The sequence below is a fragment of the Cibotium barometz genome, chromosome 24, assembly GCF_041138505.1.
Source record: "Cibotium barometz isolate CiBa-2024 chromosome 24, ASM4113850v1, whole genome shotgun sequence".
NCBI lineage: Eukaryota > Viridiplantae > Streptophyta > Polypodiopsida > Cyatheales > Cibotiaceae > Cibotium > Cibotium barometz.
Genome location: NC_141069.1, coordinates 31,881,500 through 31,895,074, shown reverse-complemented (window position 1 = coordinate 31,895,074; position 13,575 = coordinate 31,881,500). Strand labels below are relative to the sequence as shown.

The following is a 13,575-nucleotide window of genomic DNA, read 5'->3' as shown; positions in this document are numbered from 1 at the left end:
TCAAATTGGAGTGGATTATGCCAAGGCAAAGAAGCAAGAGATTGTGATGGTGCAGCTGGATCTTGAAAAAGCTTTTGATCATGTCAGCTGGTCTTTCCTTTCTCAGTTAATGACAGCCATGGGCTTTGGTCCCAAAATGGCTAATTTGGTGCATTTACTTGGCTCTGGCTCTATCACACGGATTATGCTCAATGGAGGACTTTCGGATGGTATTTTTCTCACCCGTTCTCTTCGGCAGGGCTGTCCTCTTAGCCCTCTTTTCTTTGCCATTGCCACTCATACTATGTTATCTCGCCTAGATGCTATGGCATCGCATGGTGAAGTGGTTGGTTTGCATCTCCCTCATGGCAAGCAATTGGTTGCTCAAGTCCTTGCAGATGACACTTTTATGTTTCTCAGGGCCGAAAAGCCAATAAAGATCGAGCAATGGAAGCTTGGAATAATTTTGCATTGGCTTCTGGGCTGAAAATAAATTCAACAAAATCAGCCCTCATTGTATGCACGGAATTTGATCTTGAGACATTAGGGTGGCAAGGTCGTGTGGTGCATACAGGAGACATTGTTCGTCATGTTGGGTATCCAGTGGCTCTTCTTGCTTGGATTTCTGCTCGGATCTCGGATAAATTTGTGTATTGGAAAGCTCAAGGGTGGCCTATGCACGTGAGGGTTAAGGTAGCTCAGGTTATTATGCTTAGCATGATTTCCTATTTTCTGCCTTTGCTATCTTGGACGCACAAATCTCTTCTCCGTTTGGTTGCTCCCATTCGGTTTATGTTGTGGAAGAGGCAAGGAAATATTATGGGTCAAACATGGATAGCTTGGAATCACATTACGACGCCCAAAAGAATGGGTGGGGCTGCTTTATTGGATGTCCGCTTGCATATGGTGGCACGTAGGTGGGCGCTTTTTCAGGATATGTGTTTGCAGGAGCAGCCTTGGGTATTCATGGCTCGTGACTTAATAGGGATTGTCACATGGACGGACACGTGTGCAGGCTTCATGGTGGGACATTGTGAATGCGGCTCATCCTGTCCGTATTCGCTCATCTCACATTTTATCGCATATTCTCCTTTCTTGGCATGAAGTTCTACTATTGGCTCGGTGAGATCCTGGTCATGAAAGACTACTTTTGAACTCTTTGCAGTTCGAAATATTTGTGGAGTCGCGTGTCATTGTTTGGCCAGACAGAGATGCTTCACGCATACGACTCAACCGCATGGTCAGGTTAGGCTTGGTTAGAATTTGAGATGCTGTGATACCTGGTCGTGACAGGCCATATTCGTTTCGTCGTATTTGGCAGCACTTTAGGGTTCCTCGGACATTTCAGCCACTATGGGTTGACATCATGCATGCAGTTGAGCCTTTTACTCCATTGCCTCAGCCATCTGCAGATCAGCCTTGGCTTGATTGGGCACTATGTAAATCTGGTGACTTGATATCACTTTCAGCTAACCAGGTCTATCATAAGCTCGTATCAGAGAAAGATTGGGTTTCAGCCAAGGCCAATAAGGTGTGGGGATTGCACAAGTCTAAATCATGGTGGCAGAAAACTCTTATGCGTGGTTGGCAGTCTAAACTCCCTTACCAAGGTAAGGTTTTCATTCGGAGGATGTTGGTAGGAGGGTTACCTACACGAGATCAGCTCAGCCGTCGTAAAATTACATTGGCCTCTTGCTTTTTCTGCACGACATGCACTGAAACAGTCATGCATCTGTTCATGAGTTGTCCAGTGGCCCGTCAGATTTGGTCTTTTGTCTCTCGCGTTTGGGAGGCAGTAGAGAGGTCCTGTTTCGGCTCATCAGTGGATATTTGGGATTTTTCCTCAAGTCATTACTTCGGACAGTCACCTTGTGATATTCCATTTCGTTAGATGGACAGGACTTTGGCATATTTGGACTACACGGAATGGGTTCATCTTTGATTCCTTGTCTGGAATACATGGGCACATTCTACGTATCCGCGGTTTGCTGCTTTGGCAGTTTTCTTCTCTTCTCTCAGCTCAGCTACTGGATGCAGATGTTATTTCGTTATGGTCTACGGCGGCTCGACAGGCTCATCTTTGATGCTTTTATCTGGGATGCTTATTTGGCTAGGAGGCTTTCTTATTAGTGTATAGGTTTGCATGGTCATGATCCTTTAGAGGATCTTTTGTGGGGGTTTTTTTGGGGGCCATAGGTTCTGTGTGAGCCATGTGGCTGATGTACATTTTTTACATATAATATAAAACACCATTTCACGAAAAAAAAGAAATGATATATTAACGTCGCAGAGAGAGAGAGAGAGAGAGAGAGAGAGAGAGAGAGAGAGAGAGAGAATGTTTTGGTATCCACTTCATTGCAGCTTTCAAGGACCTTGGAAAATTGATCATAGATGTGGGTTTGCTTCTAGCTTACCATTGTGATAAGTATGGTATGTTAAATCTCCCTAATTATTTAGTGAAAATGGCCTCTTTGTTTGATTCTTTTTGTGTTCCATGAAAGATTGTATTAGATCAATTCAAGGTTGTAACATAAGTCTGCCAACATAATGTAGAAGGCAGCTTGAACATGCAAGACAAGCTGTTTATGCACTTTACATGTAAGAAAGGTAATCTTCATGTACACAATGTGAATTCTCTGGTTGTGGACATTTTACTCTAAGTGGTGCATGGTCCTGGTTGTTGTATCATGGTCTCTCCTCATCCTAACTTCTTGCCTTTGATTTATAGTCTCTGAGCATCTGGTCCTGCTGCTGCATTGTTTATTAGGTAGGCAGATACCTCGGCCCTAACATGGGTAGGTAATGGTGTACTCCTGAAGAAAGTTACTGGGAAATTAACTAAGGACATGTTGGGGAGCCTTGCCATTTTGTGGTAAATCTTCCCTGCTTCTCTTCCCACTTTCTGAAAAGAGGTTGAATGATCTGTAGGTTGTATGGTTCGCAAAGGCCACAAGCCATAGTTACTGCGGAACGGCGTTCCGCCTTCCTGGAACGCCGGAACGCCGGTCTGGAGCTCAACGCGTGCCCGGAACGCAAAAACGGCAGGCGGAACATGACTTACACCGGAACGTGTCGGAACGGCGCCCGGAACGCCCGTTCCAGGCGTTCCGGCATGTGTGCGTATGCGCGACGGCGGGTTTATTTGCTGTTCGGTCTGTTTTTCTGCCCATTTGCTCTGCTGCGTCTGTTTTTTTGGCTGAGCCTGCTACTTGAGTGCTCTCCCTACCACTCCACCCTTCCTCTTGGCTGCCCCCTTGGCTGCCCCACACTCTCCGTTCCACCTACTACTCCACCCTTCCTCTTGGCTGCCCCACACTCTCCCTACCTCGTTGAGGCTTGAGCCTTGGCTGCCCCACACACTCCATACCTCCTCTTGGCCCCTCCTCTTGGGCCTTGGCCCCTTCTCTTGCTCGGTTGGCACTTGAGTCTTGAGCAGGTAAAATTTAAAATTCAACGCAATGAACATTGGAATTTGGAGATTCTAGTTTGCTGCGTTTTTTTGCACTTTGTGGACACTTTACTTATGTCTCATGCAAGGGCATTTTGCATGTTTTTTTAATTTTCAGCCATTTATCAATTTCAATGGCACCTCCTCGTGGCATAGATGCAGAAAACAGATCCCCTTGGTGGAATGAGGTGGATCTTGTGTCCAGATATGATAGTGCAAGAGGAGGGTGGTCACGCAAGTGGAAGTGCCACTTTTGTGGATCCATGAAGACTGGAGGCACCGATCGTGTGCGAGCCCATTTGTTGGGGGTTAGAGGCAAAGGCATTTCTGTTTGCCCTACAGTGTCAGGAGCAGATATCATACGATTGCAGGCACTTGCAGATAGACTTGATGCAGCAGGGAGTCGGCCCTACGTTCTTGATCCTCGAGGTACATCATCATTAGCTACACCTGCAGGCGCGGCATCTTCAGCGAGTGCATCGATCCCATTATATGGGGCTGCTCCACAGCCATCCGCACATGGAACAAATGCTTCCCAGACCCAGGCTTCACGAGGTCCAGTGCAGGCTAGTCTTGTGGCATCATGGCACCTTGGGAGGAGGGCACAAGTAGATGCAGTAGTGGCACGATTTTTTTATGCTGCAGATGTTCCTTTGGTAAAGGCCCGCAACCCATACTTTGCAGATATGGAGATCCCCAAAGGATCTCTTAAAGTATTCAGATACACGCTTTGCATATAATTTCCTTATGCTAAAGCGTCTTTTTGAAGTGAAGAATCATTTGAGGCAGCTTGTAGTTTGTGAGGAGTGGGATGCATGGCGAGAGCGTACCTCAGTGGCAGGTATTCGATGCAGGTCCATAGTTCTTGATGACACTTTTTGGGACACTGTTGAGGTATTGTTGCAGGTTGTGCGGCCAATCATTCTTATGTTGAGGCTTCTTGATGGAGATGAGCCTTGCATTGGCAAGGTGTACGAGGGGATGGACAGGATGATTGAGAGAATCCTATCTCTATAGACTTTGGATGGGGGTAGGAGACAGGAGCTATCTCGTCTTGCGAGACAGGCAGGTGGACAGAGTATCACTCTACATTAGAGGCTGCTGCATTTGTGGTGGATCCAGAATTTCAAGGCAAAGGACAAGAGACAGATGCAGAGGTTGTGCAGGGTTGGGAGGATATCTTGAGGAAGCTTGTACCCAGTGCAGATGATAGGAGGAGGGTTCGTGAAGACCTTTCCTTCTATCGACAAAAGAGAGGCCTCTTCGCTTTGCAGGATGCACAAAATGATAGGTTCAAGATATCCAGTGCACGGTGGTTGGAGGATTATGGGGCAGATACACCATTGCTGCAAAGATTGGCCATTCGAGTGCTTAGCCAGGGTCCTAGCTCCTCGCCATGTGAGCGCTTATGGAGCAGTTTTGGGAACATTGCAAGCAAGAAGAGGAACATGCTTGGTGTCCAGAAGGCAAATGACCTTGTATTTGTTAATGTGAACTTGCATTTGCTTAACAAGTTCAGGGCTGAGTGTACTCCAGAGCCATTTATTGGATTTTGCCTTGATCTTGATGACAATGATGGTGAGGATCAGCCAGAGGGAGAGGATAATGTGGAGCAGCATGAGGATGAGCAGATTGAGGGACAGCCTGGACAGGAGGATGAGATCCCACTTGCTGATGACTAGTCTTTGACTCACCAGTTACCTTGGCCCTTGAGGCTAGTTTTGTACTTGTCATACTTGATACTTTTGTCATGACTCATATGTACATTGTACTCAGCTTTTTCAGCTATTATATGTCCTCATGCGATGTACTTTCTTTTCAGTTTCTATTTGGAGTCTGGACTCTTTAAATTTTTAATGTTTAAGACTTTAAAGTTTAATCTTGGATATTTTAAATGTTTTGCCATTTTATGTCATATGCTGACATCTCATATGACGTGGCGTTCCCTGACTTTCCGAATCCGCTCCCGTTCCCGTTCCCGTTCCCGCTCCTGTTCCAGCATCCGACGTTCCCGGAACGTTCCCGTTCCGCGGTAACTATGCCACAAGCATCTCCAATCAGGGTGCTGTACAAAACAGGAAAATGGCCTACATTCTTTTCACAAAAGGAAGTGGTATTGGCCTCCGAGCTTACAGTAAACTGGGGATCTGAAGAGAGTGTGATCAGCCCCATGTCATAGAGCTCACAGATGCTATGTGTTGGTCCTAGTTTTGGACCCCCATCAAGCCATGTCTGTGATGAGAGCTGACTCGAATCTATGATCTATCCAATGGTGATGGTTATTAAGTGTTGCATCTCTCTCTGGAGGCACCCATGCCTCGTATGAAGCCTTTGGATATAGCTATAAGAAGTGATCTTTGTAATAAGCACGGTATATATAGAATGGCGTAATATCCATAAAATTAATCATGACTGTCAAGGTAAAGAATGGGAGCCTTCAGACTACAGTGGGAAGGAGGCAATTTGTTGAAAAGAATCCCAAGAGAAAGGAATAATCTTGTATTGTGTATTACCAATCTCTTCCAGAGGTAGCACGCTGAATGGCACAGGAATAATTAAGGCAAAATCTCGGCAAAAAAAACAGATTTAGGGTCAATTCCAAGCTTCAATTTGGTTTTGATTTGAACGGGGAGAGAGACAGAAAGAAAGATATATTAACATCTGCAAAAGACGGCAAGGACCTATGAGAGAAAGAGAGAGGACCTATGAGAGAGAGAGAGAGAAAGAAAGAAAGATATATTAAGCGTCTACTAAAGACCCAATGGGCCTATGAGACCAAAGTGATACAATAATGTCCATGGCATATCTCATAATGGAATGGAAAATAAAACTGAAAGAAAACATTAACATAGCTATCTCATTGGGGTGATACAAAACTATCCATGGAAACTCATCATGGAATTCTAAGAACATAGAAACATGAGAGCCACATCAGTTCCGAGTAGATGGTATACCACTCTTCCAAATATCAAGCATGGGGCTAATGAGTATGGCCGAGAGGTCTCCCTTAACTATGTCACGTGGAAAGGTAGCTCGATGGTGGTGGAGCATGTCTTGGACGTGGAGCTGATGAGGTGATCGTGGCCGACAGGGGCGCTGGAGTGCAGAGGCTCTGTCCGAGGTAACTCGTCTCGGGCGAGGTAGGTCCAGAGTAGCTCGTGGAGGGTCAACAAGATCCACTATGTAGGTGTCCTCCACCTCCTGGGTCCGGAAGAAATTGGTGATGGTTGGCTGGCGAGGGAGGGGGCGGGCAGGCTGGGGCCGAAGCTCTCTCAAGAAGGTGTCACTGTGTCTGTGGAGGTCAAGCAGGAAGAGGCCTAGGCAACGCTGATCTTAGAAGTCAATGATCCTGGAGAGAGGACCAAATCCCTCACGAAATTCATAGAGAAACCTCCCGCGGATCTCATAGTATAATGGGCAGTGGCATATGTAATGCTCCTCCGTCTCAACCTTTGTGTGGCATAATCGGCCGATCCTCTCCTCTCTGGGTCTCTGTATGAGCTTCCTGGCTCTGAAGATGCGCTCACCTCTACCTGCCTCCACTCTGAGGCGGTGGGATGAAACCCGTTTCTGGCCAATCACAATCCGCATGGCATGGGACATGTGAACACTCAAGTAGCCCAGTTGCTAGATGAATCCATCCTTCGTGAGTGTGAGGAAGTGATCTCTGTAGAAGTGCATCTTCGTGGGGAGCTCCAGAGGTGTGATCCATGTGCAATGGTAAGATCTAACTGGATAACCCGGTTGGTATCCTGGTGAGAGAGCCGAAGAAAAGGGGAGTCCAAATTGTACCGAAGGGGGGGTAGGCGGTCCCTGCGAAGCCCATATACTGAGAACCAAGTGGAGGAAACTAGTGCATACTATACTCCAGAGTGGCCCTCAAGTGCTAGCTGTCTAGAGGACTTCAGGGCAAGCCTGGGGTACCTGTGGGGATCCATGTCACTGATGCGATGGAGGTATGTGACTGTCTGGAAGAGTGCACCCACTACCATCGGGGCTGCAACAAACTCAACTTGGATAATCTGGTGTGGGACTGATGGTTTGCTACGGATCATACGTGAGAACATCATGACCTGGGGCTTGCTGCCAATCCTCATCGGATAAATTTGGCCCCTAGAAGGCTGGTCCATACATCAAGGCTGGTGTGACGAGGGTGTCAGAAAGCTAGTCCTTCGTCTTGGGCTCTTGGAAATGTGCTTGGAAGCACTGCCACTCAAGTAAGCTCAAGGTTGCATATCCCCGTGTTACATTGGCATGTGCTACGGGAACCATGGTAAAGCGTGGGCACCATTGAAAGGGACACCAAGGTAGACATAGGATGAGACAATCTCCACAAGATTCCCTCTATATGTGAAGCTCAATTTGGATGTGAAGGGCCGAGAGGTATTCAAGACCATTACCTTGGTTTTACCAAGGTTAACAGAGAGGTCCTGCTGAGTGCAAAAGTCATGTAACGCATGCAACTGTCTCTGAAGCCCCTTGGTTGAGTCTGAGAGGAGGACGATGTCATCTGCATAAAGTAGTATGGGATCAATATGCCTGCCAGTGTGGGACCAGCCCCGCCTGATCCGTCAATGAAGCTCCAGATCTCGTCAATGTAGAATGCCGAAAAGAGTGGGTGATAGAGGGCAGCCCTGTTTCACCCCAATAGTGTTGGAAATCTCCTGTGATGTACCTCTTGGGGCTCTCACTCGTCTGGTGACGGACTCATAGAGGGCGATGATGCTCCAAACCATGTCAGATGGGACTCCTTTTCTCTTGCAGACGGTGTAGGAGGCGAGCTCGGGGTGCAGTATCAAAAGCTTTGTGGAAATCCACAAAGCAGCGGTAAATCCTCTAACGTTGTGCTCTACCCTCCTCGATGATGGCAGGGAGGGTGATGATGTGGTCAAGGGTAGAATAGCTCCTTCGAAAGCCAGCCTGTCTTGAGGCTTTGCATCCCTGGCTCTCTACAAATGAATTGAGCTCCGCCTCTAGCACTGATCCGTAGAGTTTGGCCAATGTCATGACCCTGTGAAAATGGAAAAGCACAAGTGTGGGCATGGTGGTTGGTGAGCAAGATAAATATTAAATGATTCATATTTGGGGTGCCCGGACAAATGGTATGATGTGTGGACATCCTCAAGTGTGAAGGGGGACCAAGGACATTAATATTTTTAATGTTTAAACCTTGGGGTGGCCCCTAGGCATAAGTGACCTTTAATAAGTTTAATAAACTTATTAAAGGGCCCCTAGGATATTTTTGGAGAGAGGGGCAACTCCACTTTTGGTACACGCCTCTCTCATCTTTTCCTCTCTCTTGCTTTTGGGGAAGCGTGCAAGCTACATGCGTGGAAGAGAGGAGAAAGACTGTCGACTGCATAGTTGTGGGTTGCTGGAATTGTTGTGAGCAGACCAGGCTGTACAGAACTGTCCGTACAGTCCACGTGGTTGCAGGCCGTACAGAGCAGGTGGCGGTTGTGGTTGCAGGCGGCGCTGGCGACCAAGGTACAGTCGGCTGGATTTTCTGTAGGTACAGGCGGCGCTGGTAGGTACGGACAACAAGTACAGTCCGTACTTTTGGCTGCTGTACGACTACAGGTACAGGTTGCTGCGCACAGGCTAGTTCAGGGGATGCTGGCAGAGTACAGACAACAACAGGTACAGGCGGTGGAATCTGCACGTACAGAACTGTACGGATAGGTACAGTAGGGTATTGCTGACCTGTATGGACAGGTACAGCTGGCTTCCGAACAAATTGCAGGTGGTGCATCTCCAGCTGCAGGCGGTGCTTTATCAGAGCATAGTTGGTGCATCAGTCAGGTGGGTGTAGGGAGGAAAGTACAGACAGTCTTTGTCAAGTACAGACTGGTACGATCAGTCCCACGGGTGCAGAACCACGCATTGAATTGGTAAGCTCTGAACTTGTCCATCTTTCTTTCTTTCCACTGGCTTATGTCTGCTGTGCAGAGTTGTGTTATTTGGCCCCTTGTGAGAGGAGGGATATGGCAATTTGAAGGGTGGAAATAGAGACTGGACAGTGGATTTATATTTGAACTGAGTTGTGGAACCATGTTCATGGAATATGCCAGATGTGTGCTCAAGGCTGCCCTGCTGAATTGTCTTGGTTGATCAAAGGGAAGCACAGTGTGTTGCTTTTGTGGGATACAGATCTGTGTGTGAATCCTCTGTGCTAAGAGGTCTTGAGGGCTGCTAGATTGGACATACAGGTTTATTCTCTTGGTTGGCTTTGTTGTACTCAGTTCTACATCTCATTGAATTTGAATAAAGAAATACCGAAAGGGGCGCCAAGCTTTGGGGGCCAACAGGTGTCGACTTCATTTCAGTTTTGGGGCATTCTAGCTCCAGTTCATTTTGTTATTTATTTGGACTACAAGTGGAAGGGCGACTGCTAGTCTACCACACTTTGGTTTCTACCAGAGGCCGGTTTCAAGGTTCCGTTGCCGGGACCCATCATCAACTTTCTTAAGGGGGTGAGCTCGTGGTTGACTCGAGGAAAGTCATTGCTGAAAAATTCAGCAGCATGTCAGACACAGAAGACGAATATTTTTATAATGAAGAGGAAGAGCAAGAGACCTCTCTTGAGAGAAATGAATCTGAGGACATTCTTGCAGGAGAACAGCTGCAGATGATGAACAATATGAGGATGTAACACAGCCAGAAGATATGCCTAGTAAAGAGGAAGATGATGCTCAGTTTAAAAATCGTTTGGCCGGTGTAATGGATGTGTTTATGCAGCTCACACAAAGTGAGAAGTTTGCTGAATTTATGAGATCCCGTTCTGAGCCTGAAAAGAAAAAGAAGAAGGTGCGTTCTAAGAACCTACCTTAGGGTCATAGTGGTGCCTTCCCACAGGATCCATCTTTTGGACAGCTTCCGAACATGCAACATGCTTTTGGTGCTAACTCACAGAGTTCCTTCTTCGGACAGCCATCTATTCCTCAGCAGTCTATGCATCCAGGCTATTTTGGTGGTGGCTTTGTGTTCCAATCCATGACTGGGGGTTATACTCAGGGAGGCATGGGTATGCCAGAGACTTTTGGAGCTAATTTTCAGCTTGGTATGCAAGGGAATATGTATGGTGGTATGCAGTCCGGAATGCAAGGAAACATGTTTGGGGGCATGCAACCAGGAATGCAAGGAAATATGTATGGGGGCATGCAGCCCGGTATGCATAGTGGTATGTTTGGAAACATGGCTCGAATGTATGGCATGCCAGGTATGGGAATTGGTAATGTTGACCCTATGATGGGCATGAATGCTAGGGGTACCAATCTTGTGAAGCCACTTCCTTACGATAATCTAACGCCTATGGGTAAGGCGAAGGATTATAAGGAAGGGGGAGCTGCAGTAAAATATGACACATTCAGTGGGGCCAAAGATAAGCTAAAGGCACTTACCTTCTTACAGCAGTTTGTTGCTGCTTTTTCTGGTGGTAATTACACGGAGTCCTCTAAGGTGAGAAAAGCTGCGACTTTTCTCAAAGGCAATGCATTGCAGTGGTGGTCTACTCTTCTTTTACAGGGCATAGCACCATCTACTTGGGTACAGTTTAAGCAGGTGTTCTCTTCCGTATGGCTCACATCTACTTTTGAGGTGGATGTAATGACAGCATGGCACAAGTTGGATGCAGCAAAGTGTGAAAATCTTGAGGATTATCATAAGAAGTTTTGGGAAGCCTTACTCCCAGTTACTTCTTATCGTGCAGTGCCTTTGTCTGAGCAGGTGGAGAAGTATTGTTGTGGGCTGCCCAAGGAAGTGCGTGACTATTGCATAAAGACTCGAGTAACAAATATGTCACAGATGATAGAGAATGCTATGACAGCAAATGCGTTACTCACTGGAGTCTCATCTGGATTTAAAGGCAGTAAAATCTCAAGCAAGAAATCTGAAAAGTCAGGGCATGCTTCGCGTGATGCACAAGGGTCTACAGAGAAGCGGTATAAGAAGTTACCAATGCCCAAGAGAACTCCTGAGGAGAGAGAGGCTTTGATGGATGCTCGGAAATGTTTTTACTGTACAGAGGAAGGACATATGTCTTTTAATTGTCCGAAGAGAAAGTCCCAAAAGGACTCTGACACCAAAGGGGAGCCCAAGTCAAAGAAACCAAAACCTTCTGTAGGGTTAGTTCTTGATCTTGTTGGGGAACAGCCAGGTGGTGAAGAGACTGAGTTGTGCAGGGCATGGGGCAAAGTGAGATCAAAATGCCTTTATATTCTTTGACACAGGTGCTAGAGCCAACTTTATTTCACCGGATTTGGCTGGCCGATTGGGGATCCGTGCAGAGGAGATGGGGCCTTTATATGAGGCTAACATGGCTTGTCCTGGGTATGCAGAACCCGTCACTCCTATTATTGGGAAGCTCAGGCTTCATTTGCAGGGTTATGTGGACAGCGAGGAGTTTTTCATCATGCCACTTGATGGATGTGATGTTTTGTTGGGAATGCCATGGTGCCACAGAGTACATGCGGGGGTGGATATATACAATAGGAAAATTACTTTGACTCATAGAGGGAAAGAACATGTTATTGATGTAAAGCTAAAAGGGGAATCTGTTCCTATTGTATTAGCTTCGGCAATTTCATCAGTAAGGAAAAAGCATCTTTCCGCGTACTTGATTTATGTAAAGGATGCAAAAGATGATGAGTCTAAGTCTAATTTATCTACGTTAGATAAGGACAGGACTGATTTCTTATGTGAGTTCCAAGATTGTTTTTCCGAGTCATTGCCAGGAGAACTTCCTCCGGAAAGGCCAGAAGATCATGCTATTGATCTACTTCCGGGCAGTACTCCACCAGACCGCCGTACCGTGTTAGTGCAGCCCAACAAGAAGAAATTATGAGTCAGGTACAGGAGCTATTGAATAAAGGGTTGATACAGCCTAGCTCATCACCCTTTTGCTCACCTGTACTCTTAGTGCAAAAGAAAGATGGTTCTTGGCGCATGTGTATTGATTACAGGGCGCTGAACAAGAATACCATCAAGAATCGATTCCCTATTCCGAGGATCAATGACATTTTGGACCGCTCCACAGTCTTTAGTCAGATAGACTTGAAAAGCGGGTATCATCAGATACGTATTAGACCCGAGGATGTGCATAAGACAGCATTTCGAACCACTTTTGGGTTATACGAGTTCTTGGTTATGCCCTTTGGTTTGACAAATGCACCTGCCACATTTAACAGAATGATGGACATGATTTCCCGGCGTCATAGAGCGTTTGTGGGCACATTCTTTGATGATATGATTGTGCATTCACACACTGAGGAGGAGCACAGAAGGCATTTGGCCATTGTGTTTGAAGAACTCGGGAACCATAGGCTGGTTATTAATGGCAAGAAGAGTGAGTTCTTCTTGCAAGAGATACACTTCTTGGGGCATATTGTGTCTAAGCATGGAGTCCGTATGGATCCATCGAAGGTGGAAGCAATTCTTATATGGCCAGATTTGAGGACCGTGCATGATGTACGCAGCTTTTTGGGATTGTGTTCCTATTACAGGCGGTACATACAGTATTTTGTTGAAATTGCTTCGCCCCTTCATGCCTTAACAAAGAAGGCAACTCCGTTTAGATGGGCTGATCAGGAAATTACAGCCTTTAAAAAGCTTAAAGAAAAGCTTACTTCGGATCCAGTATTGGTATTACCGGATCTCCGAAAGGCTTTTGTTGTCTAGTGTGATGCATGTGGAAACAGCATTGGGGCAGTTCTCATGCAGGAAGGACATGTGATAGCCTATGAGAGCTGAATATTGCAGGATGCCGAGAAGCATTTACAGGTTTATGAGAATGTTGGCTGTAATTCATGCTCTTTCTACATGGAAACACTATTTGCTTGGGGCTGATTTCACTGTGCAGACAGATCATCAGACCTTGCATTATTTCTTCATGCAAACTAAGCTTTCTGAGAAGCATATGCGATGGGCAAACTTTTTGTCTATGTTCCACTTCCAGATTGTGCATGTGGAAGGCAAAAAGAATGTTTTGGCAGATGCTTTGTCATGCAAGCCACAGGTTTCAGCAGTTTCACTTGCTTATTATCATGAGCTTGATGAAATGAAAGAGCAGTATGCCCATGATGAGGACTTTGGAAGGTTGTTTGATCAAATGTCTGAGGGTCAGTGGCATGATCATTACACTCTCAGAGATG

The 13,575-nt window shown here is 46.3% G+C and overlaps 1 protein-coding gene across 2 annotated transcripts in view; it reads left to right on the top strand.

Annotated features, from left to right (window-relative positions):
• LOC147625189 (2-oxoglutarate (2OG) and Fe(II)-dependent oxygenase superfamily protein) overlaps window positions 1-13,575 on the top strand; it is a 141,214-nt gene that overhangs the window by 66,590 nt on the left and 61,049 nt on the right. For both annotated transcript variants that reach the window (XM_086818447.1, XM_086818446.1), the window contains one exon: window positions 2,341-2,409. In XM_086818447.1, coding sequence (XP_086674573.1) covers window positions 2,341-2,409 — 69 coding nt within the window. The remainder of the gene's footprint in view (window positions 1-2,340; window positions 2,410-13,575) is intronic.